This window comes from Peromyscus californicus, unplaced genomic scaffold (genome assembly GCF_007827085.1).
Source record: "Peromyscus californicus insignis strain IS unplaced genomic scaffold, ASM782708v3 Scaffold_14__1_contigs__length_90479793_seg_2, whole genome shotgun sequence".
NCBI classification, from domain to species: Eukaryota; Metazoa; Chordata; class Mammalia; order Rodentia; family Cricetidae; genus Peromyscus; species Peromyscus californicus.
In genome coordinates this window covers 41742606-41766832 of record NW_026294436.1, presented here as the reverse complement: position 1 = coordinate 41766832, position 24227 = coordinate 41742606, and the positions used below count along the sequence as shown (strand labels likewise).

The 24227-nt window shown below is 42.9% G+C and overlaps 1 protein-coding gene across 1 annotated transcript in view; it reads left to right on the top strand.

Moving 5' to 3' along the window:
• Window positions 1-24227, top strand: part of Axdnd1 (axonemal dynein light chain domain containing 1) — a 71507-nt gene that overhangs the window by 8503 nt on the left and 38777 nt on the right. Inside the window, exons 4-13 of the mRNA XM_052737274.1 lie at window positions 1643-1763; window positions 3756-3838; window positions 6190-6246; window positions 6848-6950; window positions 9619-9740; window positions 12445-12585; window positions 13209-13313; window positions 17175-17295; window positions 19791-19892; window positions 21951-22114. Coding sequence (XP_052593234.1) covers window positions 1643-1763; window positions 3756-3838; window positions 6190-6246; window positions 6848-6950; window positions 9619-9740; window positions 12445-12585; window positions 13209-13313; window positions 17175-17295; window positions 19791-19892; window positions 21951-22114 — 1119 coding nt within the window. The remainder of the gene's footprint in view (window positions 1-1642; window positions 1764-3755; window positions 3839-6189; window positions 6247-6847; window positions 6951-9618; window positions 9741-12444; window positions 12586-13208; window positions 13314-17174; window positions 17296-19790; window positions 19893-21950; window positions 22115-24227) is intronic.

Below are 24227 nucleotides of genomic sequence, written 5' to 3'. Positions count from 1 at the left end.
CACCAGGAAAGTATTCTGGGCAGTGGAAGAAAACCAATAAAAGATCAGCTTAGTAAAGGGAAGTCCGCACTAGATTTCTGGGGCATGGATTCAGAAGGGAGGGGCATCTCTTCTGCGAGGTAACATCAGGAAGTTTGATATTTAACAGAAAGACATAGATGATAGATAGTCGGATTCTAGCTAGATACATCAAAACGGCATAGTAGCAATGCATGGTCAAGGAAGGAGTGTTAGAAGGGAAAAGACTTGTTATGGATGTACTAGAGAGTCTCTGTCAGCTTGGCACAAACCAGAGCCACCTAGGAAGACAGACCGTCAGTTGAGGAGTTACCTCCATCAGACTGGTCCGTGGGCATGTCTGTGGGGCATTGTCTTGATTGGTGATCCTCGCACTAGAAGCAGTACCCTCCCCAGGCAGGGCTGTGTGAAAAGGCAGACTGAGGAACCCATGGAGACCAAGCCAGTCAGCACACTTCCTCTCTAGTCCCTGCCTCAGCTTCCCTGGGTGATGGTCCAGAACCTGTAAGCCAGACGAGCTTTTTCCTTCCTCAGGGTGGTTTTGATCAGTATTGTATCAGAGTGACACAGAGCAAACAGGCCAGGGAGTGTCTTAATGGGGCAGTGGGAGCTTTCTACACAAGTTATCACTGGTGGAATGACATTCTGGGGCTGTGGACCAAGATGGAGTCCTGCACACATGTGGCAGAAATAACCATGAGAAAAAGAACTGATTCATCTGAGGTTGAAGGAGAGGAAAGAGTTAATGATGTGAATGAGAAATTTGTGATGCTGAAGAGAAGAATGTGGGCAGACTCCTGTCCAATGCCCTAGTCTTAGAGGGGTTGGAAAGTGCTGGTCCAGGTATCGGCAGGTTCACCCTTGACGCTTGGATTCTGGCTATGGAGGGGCCTCCATTCAGTAAGCTGGTGCTGGGTGCTAAACCCAAGGTCAGCAGTCAGGTGATCGAGCCCCTCTTCCAAAGGCTGTGGACCCTGAGGGAGTGTCCTCCCCAAGCCAGGGCCCTTCTGCCCACCTTGGTTGCTTTCTCCCCTCTCTGCTCATGAGGCAGTAACCACAGCCATTGTGATTTAAGCTGCTCTGCCCAGAGAGTCCGGACCAAATACTAGTCTGCCTTAATTAGGCAACGTTTATTGGAAGCTTATGGATTTCCGGGGAATCTGGGCCTGGCTGCGCGTTCTGACAGCTGTGATCTCTGAAGTGTCCTTATACGGCAGCGCTGCTAAAAGTGGCAGATGGTCAAAGTGAAGAGCCAGTCTCTTAGAGCGACAGTGCTACAGCTTCAGTTTCTCCAGATGGTTCCCCGCATTGCATCGCTGCTGTCACGGAAACTGTGAGGACTGTTTGGTTGGTAAACTGCTGTCATCATTCTAAAGTAATGGGCTCATCTTCTGAAACGGGGCTGGCTGAGGACCAAAGGACATTTATGCAATGGAAATCACACTTCCTTTTCCCTATGTTTTTAAATAATTTTAAATAATAAAAATCAGATAAGCAGGGGACAAGAAGTAATGAGAGCAGTTTTGCTGACCACAATTCATATTTTACCCACTAGTAGGAAGTGTGTGGCTGTATACCCCCTAAGAAAAATCTACTTCTAAAACGTATTTTCTTAATTTTTAAGGGATATTTCTTTTCTGTATGATGTTAAATATGAAAAAGGAGAGACCAAGGAGAAGAAGCTTTGTCCCCCAGGTATAAACAAGTCCCTAGAGCCCGAGGACAGTGCCATGGTGCCTCATAACGTAAGTATGGGAAGAAGAATTTTCTCTCCCTCTTGGCTTTTTAATTGTTTCTCTAAACTCTAAAGCAACATTTGGCTCATTATAACAACAGCCTTCGGGCTCCATTGTCATTACAGTACATCCCAGTTATTTCTTTAAAACTGCATTTACTAGGAAAAGAGCAAAGGTATTCTAAGCCATTTCCCGGGCCACAGTTAACTGTTCCAGTTAGTAAGTATTCACTGATTTTAAAAGTACAAAATCAGGGGAGGGTGTATTCTCCCTCCCCTGGAAAGTCCACACATAGAGTTGTAGATGGTGACTGTCCTCCTCCTCCTGTTCGTCTCCTCCCTCCTTTCTTCCTCCTGTTCTTTCTCCTCCTCCTCCCCTTTTATTTATTTATTTTTTCCAGATAGGGTCTCTCTGTGTAGCCCTGGCTATGGAAATCAGGCTAGTCTCCTTCTCCTCGAGATCTGCCTACTCTGCCTCCCAAGTGCTAAGAGCATCCCTCATGTGGTATTCCAGTGTGGGGGCAGGCACTACCTAATCTTCTTATCCCTTTCATCACCCCTTGGCCGTAACATTACGTTTCCTGGTGCTCCTTTTCTCCTCAAACTGTATAGTTTCCATATCTTTCTGACCCATTTGATCTTTTTCATCATAGACCTGCATAAGAATGATTACTAACAACCACACAAGAGAGTCAGTTAGGATGTCTTGAAATCTCCTCCACCAAAGAAATTCATCCATTACTTTTGAATTTAACCTCTTAGAGCAAGGACAGAAAGCAGGCACAGTCCTTGCCAAAATATCACAATAGTGGTCTCTAGACCAGTTCCTAATATTGTTCCCCTCTGAAGCCTCGTGATCTGGTCCTCCACAGTCTTCATAGCTTTAGTATTATAGTCTTCCAAGATTCTACTGGGATGGCCCATTAAGCTCCACTTACAATGCTTGATGTCTCTAGTCTAATGTCCCAAAGTCTCTTACATTCTTCCAAAAACAACATAGTTAAGTTTCATAGCAATGGCCCACTTCCTGGTTCTAACTTCTGTCTTAGTTACTTTTTTATTGCTGTGACAAAATGCCATGACCATGGCGACCTATAAAAGGAAGTGTTCGTTGGGCTTATGGTTTCAGAGGTTAGAGTCGATGATGGTGGAGCAAAGGCATGGTGACAGGAGCAGCTGATTCAAGAGCAGGAGGCAGAGAGAGGGCACACTGGTGCAAGGCTTTTGAAACCTTAAAGCTAATTCCACTGATACACCTCCTTCAATAAAGGCCACACCTCCTAATCCTTCTCAAACAGTTCCACCAACTGGGGATGTCCGAGACTTGTAAGGGATATCTCATTCAAACCACCACAGCAAGGACAAAAAAGAGCTAAAGGATTTATGAATATAGTTGGCCCTCCATACTTGAGGGTTCTCCATTCACCTATGCCACCAACCACAAGTAAAAAATACTTGAAAAAATTGTATCTGTACTAAACACATAAAAATGTTTTCTTGTTATAATTCCCTAAATAATTTAGCATGGCAACAATTTGCTTGTATGAGGTATTACAGTAATCCAGAGTCAATACAGTATAAAAAAGAAATGTATGTAGGTCCTATGTAAACGCTAAACTGTTTTATGTAATAGGCTTAACCATCTAGATCAGTGGTTCTCAACTTCTGGGGTGCAACCTCTTTGGCAAACCTCTATCTCCAAAAATATTACTATTTATAACACTAGCAAAATTAGAGTTATGAAGTAGCAATGAAAATAATTTCATAGTTGGGTCACCACAACATGAGGTAACTGTATTAAAGTGTCGCAGAATTAGGAAGGTTGAAAACCACTGATCTAGATTCTGATATCTTTGAAGGATTCTAAAATTAATCCTTCTCAAATACCAAGTGATGATTGATTATACCAGGAGAAAAATCTATCCTCACATTCTTGCTTAATTTTGCTATATATGTACAGTTTTTCATCTATTAATATATCCATCCTTTTCTTTATAAGCAGAAGACATTAGCAGACACTTTGGTCCCTGAAGAATTTCATATTGTGTCAAATACAGGAGTTTCGGGTTTGGAGTGTTATGATGAGTGAGTACTACGATGTTTGTTGAATATCTGACGTGCACTGTTTTCTCCTTTCCACACTTGAAAGAACCCGAGAAGAGCACACTCGTTTTCCTAGGGTGGTCAGGAAATGTTTGGGCTAGCTGCCCTGGCACAGTGTAAGAGATATTAAAACAAGAGCAAAGGCAAAACGAACAACCCTAGAAGGTTCTTCTTCCTTCTCCTGTTTGCTTTTAGAGTACAGTGAACACAGATTTGTTAAGGCAAAGTGAGAAAGATCTCCTGATAGTCAGGAGACTCCAAGGGAGGGATACAAGAATTTTGGGTTTTCATGACTAAATAGTTCCATAACTTTTCTTACCATTTAATTTCTAATACTTGAAAAAGTGCAACTTTAGGGGCTGGAGAGGTGGCTCAGTGGTTAAGAGCACTGACTGCTCTTCCAAAGAACCTGGGTTCAATTCCCAGCACCCACATGGCAGTTCACAATTGTCTGTAACTCCAAGATCTGACACCCTCACACAGACAAACATGCAGGCAAGATATCAATGCACATAAAATAAAAATAAATACATTATTAAAAAATATGTTAGGACTAGAGAGATGGCTCAACACTTCAGTGCACTTGCTGCTCTTGCAGAAAACCCAGGTTTGGTTTCAGCATCACTGGCAGCTTACCACTTCCTGTGACTCCAGTTCTAGGGGATTTGATGCCCTCCTCTGGCCTCTGAAGGGTCTGCAAGCATGTGGTACATATGCATACACTCAGGCATACACATACACATAAAAAAACAAATCTTGAAAAAAATGGAACTTTGAGTTGTGTGTAGTGGTGCATACCTGGGAAACTGAGGCAGGAAGATTGCAAATGCAAGGTCAGCTTGGACTATATAGAAAGACCTTGTCTCAAAACCCAAAACAAACCAACCAGATAAAGCAGAACTTTCTTCCAAATTCTCTCTCTCTCTCTCTTTTTTTTTTTTTCAGAGACAGGGTTTTTCTGTATAGCCCTAGCTGTTCTAGAACTCACTTTGTAGACCAGGCTGGCCTCGAACTCACAGAGATCCTCCTGTCTCTGTTTCCCTAGTGCTGGGATTAAAGGTGTGTGCCACCACCACTGCTGGTCTCGCAAATTCTTAGCTGTGGAAGGGGTTTGAACAGTGCCCACACAGACAATGGAAGGTAGTCTGTATGCCCGTCTCTAGGGCTTTGTTCCAGACTGCACATTAGTCATTTCATCATTTGCTGATTCCTATTTATGCATTTGAAAACAGAGTCTTGTTTTAATTTTCTAAAATAACAGTTAACTATTGCAAAGCCGTTGTGTTTCTTTTCTTTCTCCTTTTTTTGGTACTGGAATTGAATCTAGGGCTTTGCACATGCCAGCAAGGGCCCTACCATCAAGCTACCTCCCAAGCCCACCCTGCCATCTTTGAAAATGCCAAAAGGCACTTTGGTTGTTATTAATTGTATTTGTTTATGTGTGTGTGTTCAGGGGGTGACATCAGAGAACAGCTCTTGGCAGTCAGTGCCCCCCTTCCACCACGTGGGTTCCAGGCATCAAACTCAGATTGTTGGGCTTGGTGACAAGTGCCTTTACCTGTGGCGCCTTCTCAAAGGCCTTAAAAAAGTCTCATGTGGTTCAGGTAGGTCTCGAACTCTCTGTAGAGGAGATGAGATTAACTGATTCTCCTGCCTCTGTTGGGATTGCAGGCATGTCTTTTTTTTTTTTTAAATGAATCAAGTAAATCTTTGTATTTCGATATATCAAGGAATGGAATTGAATAAATATCCTTTACTAAAAATATTCCACATATGATCAATGTCATTATAGCTCTGTGTGGATTTTTATGGATGATCTTGTATGCACATGATTTTTTTAAATTTTTTTTTTTTTTTTTTTTTTTGGTTTTTCGAGGCAGGGTTTCTCTGTGTAGCTTTGCGCCTCTCTGGAACTCACTTGGTAGTCCAGGCTGGCCTCGAACTCACAGAGATCCGCCTGGCTCTGCCTCCCAAGTGCTGGGATTAAAGGCGTGCGCCACTACCGCCTGGCTTGCACATGATTTTTTAAAATTACATCCAAGCTTTTAAATTCCATTGAGGTCTTTGGTTTATCATGTTGTAATTTTTTTCTATCTTCACTCCTGAGTGAGTTCCCAGCAGTTTCTCTAGAGAACCTGGGTTTCATTTGGTGGAAAATGGCTCTTCGGAACCCAGGTGCCGGGGATGCGGTGTGCTAACTGATGAACAGGCCGAGTGCTGTCCTCCCTCCTCTCTTCCTCCCTCTCGGCTCCAGGGCCTGTTCCAGCACTGACCTATACTCTTCGCCCAGAATGTGTTCTTAAAGTAACATTTTCTTATTGTGTTTGTTGCAGCAAATACACCACCCTCCTCACAGACAGTGAGAACAGGCTGTTGCTCTTCCCGTCCATGTGAGTATAGGTGATTTTCTGAGGTGTTCTTGGACAGGGTAACCACATACACACATGGCCCTTTCCTTGGTATTTTATTAGACATAAACATTCAAGTCATGGCAGAGGCCCAAGGTAATAACTGCCTGTGAGACCATGATTCAGTTCGTTGTGTTTCTGTGACCAGTTGCATGTTCAGATAGTGTGCATAGCCTGATACTCAAGCACTAGAGTGTGTCTTTATGTTCTGTACATTGAGCATCAGAATCTCTCTGCTTTGCTGTCTATCTTTTGTCTCTCACAGTGTGAACTACCCAGTGTTTAAGCTTAGTGTTTATGGTCCCTCCTTTTTTTTCTGTGTTCTTATCATCCCACATGCAGTTATATAGCACCTTTGGGGGTCAGAATCATTTTTCTTTTAAGAAAAAATTACACTATTTTCATTTTTATTGTTTTAAACTATGTTAGTGGTATATCACTTAATAAGTATGTCTGGTCCTACCCCTTTAAATTGCCCTTAGTATTCCATAGTGTACATATTCCTGAAACATTTTACATTTTCGTTTTCATCTGAGGATGGCCCGGGATGCTCCTTACCTAAGTCTGTCCCTTGGATCTTTAGGAAACCTAATAAGAGAGTAGAAGTGATCCGGCTGGGTGACGTGATGGACACCATGTTGGAGAGGGCTGGAGTAGAGACTGAGGAGTATGTGGGGCCAACCAAGGTAACTGCCAGTCAGAGTAACCTTGTGGCTAAGGGTGTGTCCTTGGGAGGCAGAGTGCTTGTTTGAGGTCTGACTCTGCCGTTTATTAGTGGGTGGCCCTGGGTAGATCATCTCATGTGTCTGTTGTACCTCAATTTCCTAATCTATTGATTAGACGTAATAATAGTACTTGCCACATGGGGTCATTGTGAGTGAGAGTGAATGACATTTTAAAGTGCTTAGAACGGGCCTGGCATATGGAGAACACCATACCATCAACTGTTAGTATAGTTATGTTGTTTAGTCATGGGGATGTGTCTGAGAGAGGCGTCATTAGGTGGTGTCACTGTGCAAACCCAAAAGCATGGATTTACATAAACCTGGATGCACAGGCCTAGGTGGGGTAGACTGCTACAACTCTGTGGTAAGGATCCTTGTATCCAAACAGAGAAGGCCAATCAAAATATCAGGTGATGGGGATGTTTCAGTCACTACTCCTTAGAGAACCATGGTTATGACCTGGCCTATGTTGACTGAAGTGTCGTTGTTCGGCATGTGACTACATTTGTCAAGACTCCATGGATTGATCTTACTACTTAGTTTTATTTTTAATGGACATATACATATTTATGGAGTACAATGTGATACTTCCTTATACAGTGTGTAGTGATCAGCTGGGGTAATTTGCGTATTCTCCAATATTTCTCATTTCCTTGTATTGGTATATTTATAATCTTTTTACTGGATATTTTATTTTGAGATAGGATCTATGGAACCCAGACTTGCCTTGAATTCACTATGTATCAGGAGGTGACTTTGAACTTTTGTAGATGTCCTTGAACTTCTGATCCGCCTGTCTCCATCTTCCAAGGGTTACAGGTCAACAGAACATGCCTTACTTACGTGGTGCTTTGGGATTGAATCAAGGGCTTTGTAAGTGCTTTACCAACTGAATCACACCCTAACCTTCTGTTGGCTATTCTGAAGTAGGTCGTGCTGGCATAGGTCTTCTTAACACTCGAAGGTTTGCCACAGTCCAGCCGCAGCCTGGGTTCGGCTCCTGAGATGGGGAAGGGGCTTCAGCATGAAGAAATGAAGTGTCCAGCCACCAGAGGAGTTTCACACAAGTGGCAGGCCCTGAATAGCTCCGGCTGTCTTTATTTATACATCAAAAGCAAGCGTGTTTTTCCATACTGACAAACAAGTTTTTGCCATCCTCCAATGTTGACCTCGAGCAAAAACAAATATGTCAAATATGTTTTTTCCCCCCAACTTTTACATCAAAACATCTTTAAACCCAAAACAACACTTATCATTTTGTTAGCTTGGCCAAATACCAAGCCAGTTACTTCCTGTCTTTACAAAACTAAAGGTGATAAGCATAGGCACACATTTTCAAGAACACTATCATTCAAAACAGATTTACAGAAGTAGGGGTGATCTGCCTCCAATCCTGTCAGCACTGAATTAGAAGTGACAGCTAGCATCCCCAGACAAGAAACCTGAGAAGCATCAGCACCCAAAGAATTTTAGGGGAAGATATTTGAGAAAAAATGGGGTTCCCAGGAATGATCATATCTATCCCATGCATAATTGACAAAATGATACTAAAACCACCAAGAGAATCATCAATGTTATAAGCGAGAAGAGAGCATGCAGGCCATGTGGTCTCAGCAGTATTCTGTGCTGTCCAGATGTCCACTGGTCCTTGCCAAGTGACACTGTCCCCATGGGCTTTTGCCTCTTCTGGAGATCCATTGGACAAACACTCATATACTGGTCCAAAACTAGGCCGCATGGCTCCCAACAAAAGTTGAGGCAGGAGGATTTCAAGTTCCAATCCGGCCTAAAGGTATGTAGCAAGTACTTATCTGAAAACAAAACAGAAAAAGAAGGATGGCAGGATGGCTCAGTTTGTAAAGGCACTTGCCACCAAGTCTGAAGACCATGTATCTGATCTGTACACAATGGATAAGATAGCATTATCTCATATTCGAATTTTATAGTTCACCAGTTGTCCTTCTAATTCAGTGGTTCTCAACCTGTGGGTGGTAACCCCATTGACAAGCTTCTGTCTCCAAAAATATTTACGTTACGATTCATAACAGTAGCAAAATAAAAGCAAAATAGTTATGAAGTAGCAATGAAAATAGTGTTATTTTATGGTTGGGGGTCAGCACACCATGAGGAACTTGTATTAAAGGGTCGCAGCATTAGGAAGGTTGAGAACCACCGCCCGACTGGGGTTTCTAAGCTCTCTCCGCCCAGTCGAGGGTCCCAGGATCCCAGAGTGCTTTTAGTTGTCATTGCTGTAGCTGGCGTCAGCCCCACGATTTGTCAGCAGTCCTTTGCTTTTCTTACCCTTGAGACCCTGCTGTCCATGGGCAGTCTGTCCGTAGAGTGTGCCTTGGTTTTGGTTTCTCCGATGTCCACTCGTGATTAGATGGAGGCTTCGTTCCAGTCGGTACAATGCGGGAGTAGTGTTTACAGTTTCGGTGCGTCACATGAGAGCAACCAAGGTTAGCTGGATTTTAAAAGTCATTTCTGGATGTGTTCATATGTGAATGAAACCTCAACAAGCCAACCAAGATTTTACTAAAACTTACTCATTTTCAGCGTATTTCCTTTTTAAAGGAATTTTGACTGATACCCTGTGATAAGCACTGATTATCTGACTTACCTCTGGCAGATGCACAAGCTACTAAATGTGTTGAAAAAGGAACAGACCATTTACAACACAGTATTCCATGAACTGATTCGTCAAGTCAGCGTGGATTGTGTAGATAGAGGAGAACTGCTATCAAGAATCAGGTTAGAAATGTTAACGGAGTGTTTCAGGTTCCCCATTTCAAACATTGAAATTGTGACTATTAGTGCATATTGATTACACAAGCTGATAGGACCCACAGTACTCCTGCCATACATGCATCTTTTTGAATGTGTTGAGATGTGCTTGTATCTGCTTTTGAGAAAGCTACAAAAATATCTCTGTGAACTAATGTGTGTTTAGTTTTCATCTCTATAGAAAATCTTCATCTTGGCATAGGATCTTGGGAAAAGTCCAAGCTTTTGTTTTCTCACTATTCATTCATAAACCAGTGGTATTTGTTGAGTGCCTACTCTCTACCAAGTATTGAAATGCTTGGTAGGACAGTGGAAAGAGTTAATTGATTATTGATTATTCAAAGAGTCTTATGTAGCTTAGGCTGGCCTCGAACTTGTTATATAGCCTTAGAGGTATATATGCCTAGCTGTGGTGAAATTTAAATGAGAACACAGGGCTGCTGAATGCACACAGGCTCACTGGGTAGAAATGCTTGTGATGCATACCTCATGACCTGAAATCCGAAATGGAAGGAGAGCACCAACTCCAGAAAATTGTCCTCTGACCTCCACATATGCCGTGTCACCCGACACCTGTGAGTGCACTGCACACCCGTGAGTACACCTGCACACCTGTGAGTGCACCTGCACACCTGTGAGTTCACTGTACACCGTGAGTACACTGTACACCTCTGAGAGTTCACTGCACACCTGTGAATACACCTGCACACCCGTGAGTGCACTGCACGCCCGTGAGCACACCTGCACACCCGTGAGCACACCTGCACACCCGTGAGTACACCTGCACACCCATGAGTACACTGCACACCCGTGAGTACACCTGCACACCCGTGAGTGCACTGTACACCTGTGAGTACACTGCACACCCGTGAGTACACCAGCACACCCGTGAGTGCTCTGTACACCTGTGAGTACACTGCACACCCGTGAGTACACCAGCACACCCGTGAGTACACCTGCTCACCTGTGAGTGCACCTGCACACCCGTGAGTACACCAGCACACCCGTGAGTGCACTGCACACCCGTGAGTGCACCTGCATACCCGTGAGTACACTGCACACCCGTGAGTACACTGCACACCCCTGACTATACCTGCACATCCGTGAGTACACCTGCACACCTGTGAGTGCACCAGCACACCCGTGAGTGCACCAGCACACCCGTGAGTATACCTGCACACCCGTGAGTACACTGCACACCCGTGAGTACACCAGCACACCCGTGAGTGCACTGCACACCTGTGAGTACACCTGCACACCCATGAGTACACCTGCACACCCGTGAGTACACATAGCCCTATCTCAGAATCATAATGACTTGGTTAAAATTAAAAATGAGAACAGAATAGGTGCTCAATATATGCAGTCATTAATGGTAAAGATGATAAATAAATACTACTGTTACTATAATTATCTTTCTTAGACTTTGGTTTTGTCCAAAACGCTGAAAGAATACACTGGCCAGACAGTATAACTGTATTTCACTCTTTGTGGAACCAGGAGAAGTTGTAAGAGCTTTTTGAACATCTCTTTCTTCCTTCCTTTTTTTTTTCTTCATCTTTTAAGTACAGCTAGTAGCCCTGGATGGCCGGGCACTTGCTATGTAGACCAGGCTGGCCTTGAGCCTGTTGTTAAATATGCACTGGATTCTTTTTTTGAGGCAGGGGTCTCACTATGTAGACCAGGCTGTCCTTGAACTCAAAAAGATCTACCTTCTGGTGCCTGGGATTAAAGGCATGCACTGTCATACTCAGCCTATCAGTTTCTTTTTAAAAATTATTATTATTATTGTGTATCATGTGTGAGGGCACAGGAGGCCCTTCCCTACTGAGCCACACCCCAGTACGACCCCCCTTTCTTCTAGTGTGGATTTCCTCTCCCTGCGGTCTGACTGGTCTGAGGAAGAAGCAAAGCCATTAGAGACTGGTTAGGATTAGGAGAGGAGTAATAGAATACTGTGAGGAGCGCCAGATCGGAACAGCAGCAGAACAGCAGCCACACGGTCAAGGTCAGAATAAAGCTGAGAGTGATAGAAGCAGTTCAGGACCGACGGCAAAAGAAACAGCTCCTTTGAGGGAAAGCATCTTAATACGTTTTTTTTTTGTTTTTTGCTTTTTTTTTTTTTTAGACAGAGTTTCTCTGTTTAGCTTTGCGCCTTTCCTGGAACTCACTCTGTAGTCCAGGCAGGCCTCGAACTCACAGAGATCCGCCTGCCTCTGCCTCCCAAGTGCTGGGATTAAAGGCATGCACCACCACCGCCTAGCTGCATTTTAATCTGTTTTAAATAGTTGGTGTCTTTTTACATTTAGTCAGTTTGAGGAAAGTGTCACCTATGAATTCAACTATGTGAAAATCTCACTCTATTCAAGGCACTCTGGTTATTAATATAAACATAGATATATGGCATTGTTCCTCTCTCAAAAGAGTTTATAATTTAAAACTAAAACACATCCTATCTTTGTTTTATGTCTCAGATATTATTTATATTCCTAATAGCCATGTCTCTGGTTCTAACTCACTATGTGTGTGCTGTGGGAGAGGAGTCTGGATTCCTTTCTTTTTCTGTCAGTTCATGCGTGCCTATTGGCTCTTTCTTTTCCTAACATTACTTTCTCGCTTGCATTCTTCCTGTCTCTCTTTTCTTTCCCTTTTCCTTGGTTTTCTCCTGTAGAGAGAGATATGTGCAAATGCTTGACCAAATTGCCCGGCAGATGATTGAATTCTACAAAGACTTCGTAACTCAGCGGATGATGGACCAGCGCATCTTACAAGAACTGTATAACTTCAAGAATGTGATTGAGGAGTTGACCAGGTGAAAACCTTGAGCCTCCTCAACCCAAAGTGGAAGCCAGAGCCCTGTCTTTACCTGGAGTGAAAGGAAACCATGGGGAGGAGACGTTAAAGAGGAAGGCTCCTTTGCCTTCAGAGAACTGGAGACTGGTGGAGAGGCAGAGACCAGGTTACCCATTTGAACCGAAAACCAAAATTCTGCCTGTATTTGATAGAAAAGAACCTGTTCCACATTATGGATATTTATCTTAATCATATTTCCAGAGCACTTCCATGACTGTAGATGTTAATGTTCAATTCCAAAGAAAATAAATATACCATAGCAATATAGTTAGTGGGCTAACCTTGCACCAAGATGACCAGTGGTAAGAATGAAGAGCACAGGCTAGGCAGACCAGAGCGGGGTAGAGCAGCTGCCCCTGCTCTGTACTAGAAGATGCACCTGTCCAAGTCCATTGCCAAACCTGACCGAGTCCACCCAGGAAGTGCACTGGGGGTTTCGTTTTGTTTTACGGGCAGAAAATGAATGGAGAGGATGCAGAGAGTTACAGAGGTTATGTGTGAATCTGATTTCTGGGGTAGAAACTTTTTGGAAGTTTTCATCTTTGAGTCTGAGATTTCTTTTCTCCCCCCTCCCCCAACCAGGGAACTTTGTCTGGTTCGGGCCCATGACAGAAAATTAACAAAGGATGCAGAGAAAGCCCAGAAGGATCTGGCAGAAGCTCTTTTGGAAGCAGAAAAGAATGCAAAGTGAGTTGGTAAAGCTTATATTGCTTGATAATGGAAAGAGGAGATGTTTAATCATCTAACTTTCCTGGGCCTCAGTTGGTCCACATGTAAAATCCAGATTGCCGTATCGCCTGCTTCCTAGGGTTATTTTTTATAAAGGTTAAAAGTGACATGTAACAGAGCCCTTCAGATGTCATCTCTGGTTCAGTGTCAGTTCGTGAAGCTTATGTGTACATGTCATGTCTGTATCCCTTCTTTGACTGTCTGGCACTCTAATGGCAAGATCACAAAGGCAGACAGTTGGGACAAGAACTCTATCTGTGTCTGTTCACTGAAATACAATGAAAGCATTAATGTAGCAATGCAATATTATGAAAGTATTGTTTGCATTTTAAGAGACTGGGACTTTTGCTGGACCTCACAGCCAGAGTTCATAACATACTTTGAAATCACTTAAGACTTAATGCTGATACCCTACTGTGTACTCAGCTGTTAGTTTAACCTGCCTCTAAGAGAACATTCTAACAGTGAGCCTCACTTACCGTGGATTTCCCAAGTAGCAAACCTTTACAACTTAAGCTAATGCACAACTGTAATCTCAAATTATGTACTCTTCCATGCCCCTGACCCAGAACAATACATGTGTGTTTTGATGTTGTTTGCTGGAAACAGAAAATACAGAGATTGAAAACAATCTTCTAACACGAATGTCTGTTATGGGTATTGATTGATAAATAATGGTGTTTGTAGTCTGGGTAACTTAAGGTCAGTTAGAGTCAGTGACTTAATTCCTTGTAAAACTCTGTTAAAGATTTCTGTAAAGTAACCCATTCCTTCCCCATTCTGTGCCATTCAATAAATACAAAGGAAAGCCTTTTGTGAGGGACAGACAGACAGACACACACACACACAGAGACACAGACAGGACATACAGCGACACAGTCACACACAGACACAGGGACAGGGACAGAGTCACAGGACAGCCTTCGGGTGGGCACATACTCAGACTCATAGCGCAGACTGACTGAGATTGAAGAAACAGGTTGCACAAGGTAGAGAATTTAAATCTGGACTTGCTCTTGGTTAAATGACACCAAGGGGAAGTGTTTTTATTTCTTTCTTTAGTACGACACTGATACATTATTGATGGCGTAGTTAATTGCTAATGCATTTAATCAACATAGTTAATATCAATAAATTAACTGAATCTAAAGACAACAGTGTGGAGGATGCTTTTCTCATTCCTTTTTTGGGAAGCTTTCAATTCTTTAAGAAAAGACGTGTGATGTGGTGCGTATGTCTGTGTGTTTGTGATTACCTGTGTGTGCGTTATGGAAGCCAGGGTCAGTGCATCTTCTTCTATTTCTCCCCACTTTTAAAACCTCTTCTATTTTATTTCATTTTTTATCTGAGTGGGTATTTTGTCTACACACACGTCTGTGTACCATGCATGGGCAACGCCCGTGGGGCCCAGAAAAGGGTGTCAGATGCCCCAGAACTGGAGTTACAGATGGTTGTGAGCTACTAGTTGGGTGCTGGGAACCAAATACCAGTCCTCTGCAAGAGCAGCAAGAGCTCTCTGTGGCTGAGCCATCTGTCAGCCCCCAGTTTTGCTCTTTTATGAATTAGGGTATTCCTTATTTTTACAAAAGTGTTGTCGGTCAGGCAGAAAGGTAAACACATCATGAAGGCACAGCTCCAGGAGGTCTCCTGTGTGCCCGCCTGTGTGGCTTTCCTCTCAATTATGTGAGCACATGGAGGACAACTTAAAGTGGTAGTTCCTGCCTCATGCCAAGAGTACAATTCTATGTCAGTGCACTTTAAGGCTGAGAGCAAAGGTAACATTAATGAGGGAGAGTGTTATCTGTCACTGTGTTAGCTAATGTCCTATTGCTGTGAAGAGACACCATGACCACAGCAACTCTTATAAAGGAAAACATTTAACTGGGGCTGGCTTAGGGTTCAGAAATTTAGTCCATTATTAGCATGATGGGAAGCGTGGTGGCACACAGGCAGACATGGTGCTGGAGAAGGAGCTGAGAGTTCTACATCTGGATTGGCAGGCAGCAGGAAGAGAGAGAGACTGGGCCTAGCTTGAGCATCTGAAACCTCAAATCACATCCCTAGTGACACACTTTCTTCAACAAAACCACACCTACTCCAACAAGGCCACACCTCCTAATAGTGCCACTCCCTGATGTTCAAGCATTCAGATCTCTGAGTCTATGGGGGCCATTCAAACCACCACAGTCACTTTGTAATTTCTGTGTTTATTCTTTCCATCACATTTATTTAGTGAATGAGTGTGTGTGTGTGTGTGTGTGTGTGTGTGTGTGTGTGTGTGTGTGTGTGTGTCCTGGGGGTGGAACTCAGGTTTTCAGGCTTTCCAGTAAGTGCTTGGCTGCCATCCTGCCAGCCCCAACAACTTCTGTTTGGCTAAACTCAGAGGGCTTTTCATTCCAAGAGAGGAAATGGTGTCAATGAGAAGGAAAAGATATGTTCTGCTAGATGTGAGAACACAGTAAGAAAGAGGTGTGTCTTAGGTTAGAGTTACTGCTGCTCTGATGAGACACCATGACCAAAAGCAACCTGGGGAGGAAGGGAGTCAGGACAGGAACTCAAACAGGGCAGGACCCTAGAGACAGGAACTGATGCAGAGGCCAGGGAGGAGTGCTGCTTATGGGCTGGTTGGCTCTTGGTTTGTTCAGCCTGCTTTCTTATAGTACCCAGGACCTTCAGCCCAGGGGTGGTACCACCCACAATGAGCTGGAAAATGTCCTGTAGGCTTCTCTACAGCCTGATAGCATGGAGGCATTTCCTCAGTTGATGTTTTTCTCCTTTCAAATGACTCTAGCTTATGTCAAGTTGACTTAAAAACTAGCCAGGATTATACAGAAGCCTTTGGGTGGCTGGGAAGGAATTTCTTTTACCCTTGAGCTAATTTATATGATTTAAAGTTTTAGTGACTTATAGTTTATTAGGCTTCAGGCCTTTAATTAAAGAATCCCAATCAATCAGCAAAGATGATTAACAATAAAATTACTGGATTGCTATTACTTTCATTCTGAATTTTTAAAAATGCTTTAAAAACTAGGTGAGTGTGTGTGTGTGTTTGTGTGTGTGTGTGTGTGTGTGTGTGTGTGTGTGTGTCTGTGTGTGCAGGCACACACCTGCAGAGGTGAGAGGACAACTTTCGAGGTCGGTTTTTGCCCACCGTGTTTGAGCCGGGGTCTTTCTTTTCTCTCACTGTGCTGTGTCCTCCAGGGTGGCTATTGGATACACTTCCGGACAGCTGTTCTGTCTCTGCCTCCAATCTCACCAGAGGAGTGTTGGGATCAGATGCATTCTACTGTGTCTGGCTTTGTAATGTCCTGGGGATCTGAACTCAGGGAGGCATCAGGCTTGCGAGGCAAATGCTGTACTCACTGAGCATATCTTGGGGCTTATTTTGAGTTTTTTATTAGATACAATGGTGTATAGAAGGTTCATTGGGTGTATTTTTCTTGTCACGACTACCATGATATTTGTAAACAAAATGTGAACTTTTAAAATTTCACTCTAAAAAGTGTTGCCAATATATCCAGCAAGTATGCTACAGTTACCTTATAAAAAGGCTTGAAGGACCAGGTTGCCTATTTTCATAAAAAGATATTTTTTTTTATTTTTTGTTTTGTTTGTTTTTTGTTTTTTTGAGACAGAGTTTCTCTCTGTAGCTTTGGAGCCTATCCTGACATTTGCTCTGTAGCCCAGGCTGGCCTCGAACTCACAGAGATCCACCTGCCTCTGCCTCCCGAGTGCTGGGATTAAAGACATGTGCCACCACTGCCCGGCACAAAGATATTTTTAAAGTATCTAAACAGGTATTTCTTAATGTTCTTTCAGAATAGTAGAAGACTACCACGACTTATATACATTACAGAGAGGGCGGATGGAGAATGATATTAAACTCTTAATGACAGAAAGAGACATTTGGAGCTCAGCCACATATGAATTGGCCCTAAAGGTTTGTTCATCTGGACTTACGTACCACTCGGACTCCTATATTGACTAAAGTTCCACCTGACAGATTTTAATAACACACACGAAAGGTGCAGGAGGAAGGAAGGTGTATGTTTGTTGATGAAATCATAGGTTTTGTGGGCACTGAAGATGGAAGTGTCCTTTCTCTGTTGGGTAAAGGGCTATTGTGCAGTTCAGGACTGTTTCCTTCTTTAAATGGAACCTGTAAACTAGGACTGTAAATTCTGGTTTTCTTTTGTTTGGGCATATATTAAAACTTTTAACTTTAATGTATGCTAATTTGCAGATGTAGTGTACACTAATCCCTAGAAAAGGTAGTATGGCTAATATATACTAATTCCAATCTCTATAAAAGGTAACTCTTACTTTTTCATCTTATGTAACCATATTAGATACTTGGATATCATGTCACATGGGTTATAGTACCTTGGCAAATCAATGAGGGAAACCCATAGAACATGACAGTAATGCTTTACAGTGAGAGCAAATCCCACAATAGTCTTTCATTTTAAAGACACATATGTGCTGACTCTCTGTTCTGACCCCAGGGACTGGTAGAAATTAACTTTGAATTCTGACCCATAGGAAGTTTAAAAATCTGATCCAGTTGGATTGGTTCAAAATTCCTCTGGTGGCAGGTCACCGGGCTCCCCTTGCAGACAGCCTGCATGATAGATGCTTGTTAGTACAGCATGGGGTGGCTTGTCAGCTGCTTGGAGAACATAAAGAAGGAATTCCTATCAAACTCTGCAGGTGTCCTAAACCTAGAGAGAAAGCTTATATACTGGGCAGCAGAATCAAGACTTTCTTACTTGGGAAAAGTAAGTCCAAGAAAAGGTTACATTTTAAAATGTAAAAACCATGATATTGTAAATATATTAGAATCAATTATGAGTATATATGAATGTTTTTATGATACATAGTGAGTTCCAGGACAGCCATGGCTACATAGGGAGACTCTGTCTTGAGAAACAGACAAACAAACAAGCAGAAACACTAGGCTTTGTTAAATTTGTATGTGTATGAAGGAGTATAAATGTGTAAAACTAGAAAGGAGAATAAAAGGGTACAATAGGTGCTGAAAGAGGATGGGGGCAGGTAAAAGGACACATGGGAAGCCAGATGTGGTGTCCTTTAATCCCAGCACTTGGGAGGCAGAGGCAGAGAGATCTCTGAGTTCAAGGCCAGCCTGGTCTACAGAGTGAGTTTCAGCATAGAGCAGGCTAAACAGAGAAACCCTGTCTTACCAAAACCTGCAGCTATTTTTAAGGTTTGCAAGCATTGTGGGCTTGACTGTTGGTCTTTGCCAGGGCCTCCCACTTTACCTCTTGGCTGAGTCCTTTGTTTGGGTAGGTGTGGGGGCCCACAGAGGCTCCCTAGTAAGACCTTACTCAAGGATAGAGAATCTGAGCACAGGGCTGCATAATGGGATGATTTGACCATGGGCATGGTTACCAAGTGTTTTGAAGGATATATACTTGGCTGTACATTGTGCTTTGATCTTGAAAGGGGGAGGTCTTTTGCCTTTCCCCTTGATAGTGTATAAAAAGCCCAATAGAATAAATCTTGGGGCAGCTGGGTATTGACCCAAGGCCCTCCCGAAGCAATCTGTCTTTCTTACCGTCTACCTTTCTATCTAATACTTCCTCATTCCTCTCTCCTCCCCCAAGAACCCTTTGACAGGTCAGAGCTGGACTCTGACAGACTCCAACAGGTAGAGATGCAGTGGGAGCTATGTTCAGTTTGGCTCCTTTTTCTTTCTTTTTAATTTTTCTTCAGTGTGTGTGTGTGTGTGTGTGTGTGTGTGTGTAAGAGAGAGAAAGAGAGAGAGAACATACACATGCTGCTTTGCTTAAGTGGAGGTCAGAGGACAACTTTGGGCTTTGGTCCTCACCTTCCACTTTGTTTGAGAGAGGGTCTCTGTCTCTCTCTCATTCTCTCTCTCTCTTTCTCTCTCTCTCCCCCCTCCACTGTAAACACTAGGGTAGCTGATCTGAGATCTTCAAGGGACTTTCCTGTATCCAGCTTTCATCTTCCTGTAGGAGCTCTGGGGGTACAGAAGTGCACCACTATGCTAGCTTTACCTGAGTTCTAGGGATTCGAACTCAGGTCCTCATATTTTATCTATTGGGTCATCTATCTAGCTCCAGCTTGGCTTCTTTTGTATTGGCTTTCTTTTTTTCTCAACAATCTACAAGTAACCCATCATTGTCTTTGTGCAATCCTGAAGTTTCTCTGTGTTAGGATTAGTCTGGATAGCAATTTATGGTCTTTCATCTTACCCAGAAGTCCTGAACTGTAACATACTTCCAGTTCAATAGTTATAGAAATGTGTAAATTTGCGATTCAAATTATTAAAGTAAGAAATTTTGATCAAGGTAATGGCTGAATAAAAATTGATATGTGAAAACATTACAAGTAAATTATACTGTTTAAAAATGTTTTAGGTTCCTGATTATAGTACATTTTTTTTTATAGGTAATTGAAAGAAATAGAGTCATAATGGCAAAAAAACTCTACCTCAGTGAAAAAGGCTGGAATAAATATATCAAGCATTTCATTATAATGCTGTCAACCAAGGTAAATCCCACTTTACATAGGTCATGGGTAAATGATTGTAAGTGTTATGTTTTGAAGCTGTAGGCTTGGCTTTGCCAGATCTATAGATTCTTAAGTACAGTTCTATATTTATGCTTTGTTGTGGGTAGAATGAAAAAAATAAGGGAAGGAATAAAGACTCTTAGTTACAGTGTCTTCCACTGTAATCAAAGCAGCACATCTAGTCTAGTAACAACACTCCAGAGTTTCATAGAGTTACTTATTATTAGTGCTTAAGATAAAATAAAAGTAAGAGGGGGTGGTTGGGTGTGGTGGTGCATGCCTGTAACCTCAGAACTTAGGAGTGTAGCAGGCTTTCTTTTAGGCCACTAACCAGCTCCCAAGTCATGACATGGAGACTTACTAGTTATGAATGCTCAGCCTTATCTTATACTTGTTCCACTAGCTCTTATAACTTAAATTAACTTGTTTGTCTTCATCTACATTTTTCCTCGGGCTTTTTACTTTTCTTTCATTCTGTATGTCCTACCCTGTGTCTGTCTGTCTGGCAGCTGCCTGGCTGGCTGGCCCTGAGGTCTCCCTCTCTTTCTCCCCCATTCTCTTCTCCTTTGTTCTCTCCTGAGCCTAGATTTCTCCTCCTATTTATTCTCTCTGCCCATCAGCCCCGCCTATCCTTTCTCTGCCTAGCTATTGGCTGTTCAGCTTTTTATTAGACCAATCAGGTGCCTTAGGCAGGCAAGGTAAAATAGCAACACATCTTTACATAATTAAACAAATGCAGCATAAACAAATGTAATACATCTTGCCTAGTTAAAGTCATATTCCACAACACAGGAGACTGAAGCAGGAGGGTCACAAGTTTGAGGCCAGGCTGGGCTACAAACAAAGAGAGGAGGAAGAAGAGGAAAAGGAGGAAGGAGAGAGGAAGGAGACATTACTGATGCATTCTTAAATAATTTTATGAGAAAATGTATTGATCACTGTGGTGGTTTGAAAGAAAATGATCCCCAAAGGGAGTGGCACTATTAGGAGGTGTGGCCTTGTTGGAGGAAGTGTCACTGTGGGGGCAGGCTTTGAGGTTTCATATTGACCACCCAGTGTGTCAATTGACCTCTTGTTGCCTGCAAGATGTAGCACTCTCAGCTCCAGCACCATGTCTGCCTGCATGCTCACCACCATGATGATAATGGACTGAACCTCTAAAACTGTAAGCAAGCCACCCCAGTGAAATTTTTTCTTTGTAAGAGCTGTCATGGTCATGGTGTCTCTTTACAGCAATAAAAACCCTAACTAAGACAGTCTCCAAAGGAGAAAATGTGCTGGCATTTAGTGCATTTCACTAAGTCAAGCCATTTTCAGCAGTCATTAAGCCCCCTCCCTTTGAGCATAGCAAACATACATTTATTAATGAAATGTGAGAAAGAACTCTAGAGAGTAGGAGGAGCACCTTCCAGTCATTTCACTTCTCTGTAATATTTATTTTCAAATTTATGTGAATGTGTGTATGCCTATGTGAGTTTGTGTACCATGTGTGTGCAGTTGCCCTCCGGCCAGAAGAGGGCACCAGAACCCCTGGAACTACAGTTATGAGTCATTGGGAACAGAGCCCCAGGTCAACCCTCTGAATATTAGTAAGCAGTCTTAACTACTGAGTCATTTCTCTAGCTCCTGCCATCTAACTGTTAAAATAACCCTCTGAGATATGTATCAGTGTCCTTATTTTATGAATAATAAAAACGAACTTTAGACTAAATAATATCACTGTCTAGAATCCGCATTTGGTTCTGCCTGGCTCTCCAGTTCCTGTCCTTGCCAGTGTGTCATTCTGCCCCTGCAAAAATCCTGTGGGAAAACCAGGTTCATGTTGCAAAGGAAAAAGTATTGTCCCTAATAACATGTCCCACAGAAAATCCATTGCCATAGTGTCACTGATGGTGTTTGGAAAGAGAAATAGCTTTTCAACTTCTTGGCCCACTTCCTGTGAACTCTTCAAGTAATTCAACAGTAATAAAGACTTAGTACCTGTCAGTCAATGTGAGTTCTATGAGAAAATGAATGCATTGATTCTGTTCATTTTAGGACACTGCAGACCTTGCAGTGCTGCAGAAGTTAACAGAAAAATGGAAAAGGTTAGTGAACCGATTTAAGCAGGATGTGGAACGCACGGAGGCTTCTACAAAGGACAGAGCGCAAACTGTGAAAACTGGGCTCCTCAGGTGGCAGGAGTTCTTCAAAAATAACGTGTGGGTCCGCAGGAATCTTGCTTTTTCTGACTTGGTTACATTATGTCTGGTAATGCAGCTAATGTCTTCACTAATTACTCTGAGTTTGGGGGAGGTAAGAACGTCCATTGCTGGGCCTTGAACTCAGGTGCTTTCCAGTGCTGAACACCTGTGCAGCCCTCCTGATCTCGGTGCCAAATTGCTGTTGCCTTCATAACACCAACTCTTTGTCCCCCCCACCCCTTTTTAAAAAAGATTTAATTGTATTTGTGTGTCTCTGTATGTGTGATGTGCACGTATGTGTATGTGTCCCAGGAGGCCAGAAGAGGGCGTTGGATCCCTTTGGGTGACCCTGTCTTTCTGCCTTCTTTGAGATGGGGTCTCTTTGCCTCATGTAGGCCCAGGAGCTTCTGGATAGGCTCCTGTCTCTGTTTCCCACAGGCAAACTGGGATTACAGAGAGTTTTTGCTAATGCTTCTTCCTCCTCTGTGGGCTCTGGAGACCCAGAGCTCACTAGGCTTGAGTGACAAGCGCTTCCCCCATTGAGCATCTCCACAGCCCAGAGTAGTCTGAAAGTGGAAGAGGCTAACAATAAAGTAAGTTGAGGTTAGGTGACTAAATCATATGTACATAGACAAGGTTAGTGAGAATCTATACTTTGGGTGCCGACTGGACTAAATGATTTCTGCTCCCTTTGCACACATGACTCACCAATTGCCTGTGCTGCTAGTACTCATATTCTAGACAGAAAACAGAGAAGGGTGAGAGTTAACCTCCATGGTCTGTGTGACTGCATATGGAGTCACTTTGGAATCCCTTGGAGCATCTGGGAGTGAGTTTCTAGGAAGTTCAGCTGAGGACAGAAGACCTGTGCTATCCCATGAGTGCATTGTCACAGAGACACTGTTTCTATTGTGAATTTAATTTAGTAGTTTCCAGTTTTTCCAAACTCTTGAAGACTTCCCAATTAGAAGAGGTGAAAGTTCTGAAAGCCAAAGTTGATCCATCTCCGAGTGGCTTTGTGCAGCCCATGCAGCAGTAAGGGGACCCAGATGTCCTCCCCCTTGTTCTTTAGGAACTTCTTAAGAATGACTTCATCAGGGTAGCCACAATGGCTCTCACCTGTAAGCCCTCATGAGGTGACGGTAAAAGATCGTGAGTTCAAGGCCAGCCTGGGCTACATAGTGAGACCCTATTTTTATAAATATTATTTAAGCAGTCACTTGTAGATCTTCATTGATAAGCATACCTGCTTTTCTGATTTCTAATTTGAAATCTGAAACTTGGATTTTTCCTCATTTCTGTCTCTTTTTTCCATTACTAGCCAAATGCTTCAGCATGCTTTTCCTGACACTGGACTCTGTCACTGGTTTTCTGGATACTGTCCTGCCCTCCTCATAGTGTGAATTCTAATTGTTCTTAATAATAAAAACCCAGAGTCAGACATCAGGATAAATGCTGAAAGATCAGTGAAGTAAAGGAGCAGCCAAAGTCACCTCTCGCCTCCACGACTCCTCAGACCAAAAAGGGGTTGAGCTCCTGTCTCTGCCTGCCTTATATTCCTCTCTCGGCCCAGCCATATCACTTCCTATCTGTCTGTACAGACCTCCAGGCCTTTATGGTTAACTAATCGCTAGCTCCACCCCTGATCTTCAGCCCAGCTTTATTTATTAGAGCACAAACAAAGTATCACCCCACTCCCCCGTTTCTAGAGCTGCTTGACCACCTCCAAGCCAGCTCCAACACTTCCTCTTCTCTTCTTCCTGTCGGTAGCTGTTGGGGTTTTCAGCTTGCTTGCTTGTAATAAAATGATCTCCAAGCTTCAAAAAAAGGTTGTTATTGTTTAAAAAAACCAAACAAATAATAAATAAAAATATAAAAGAGTAAAAAAATAAAAGCCTTCTTGTACACTTCAGAGAAATGAAAGGGAGCTTCTTGTAAGAGGTTGAGACTCCTGACCTGATGTTCTCTTAATTATCCATCCATCAGGGAGATTCCTGACCTGATGTTCTCTTAATTATCTATCCATCAGGCTTCCTGTCCACTCACATATTGTCTGACGGGAATTCTTATGGACACCCTAGTCTTGGGTTCTCAAAATGAGAGCTCACCCTTTAAAGAGATGCCCTGAAGG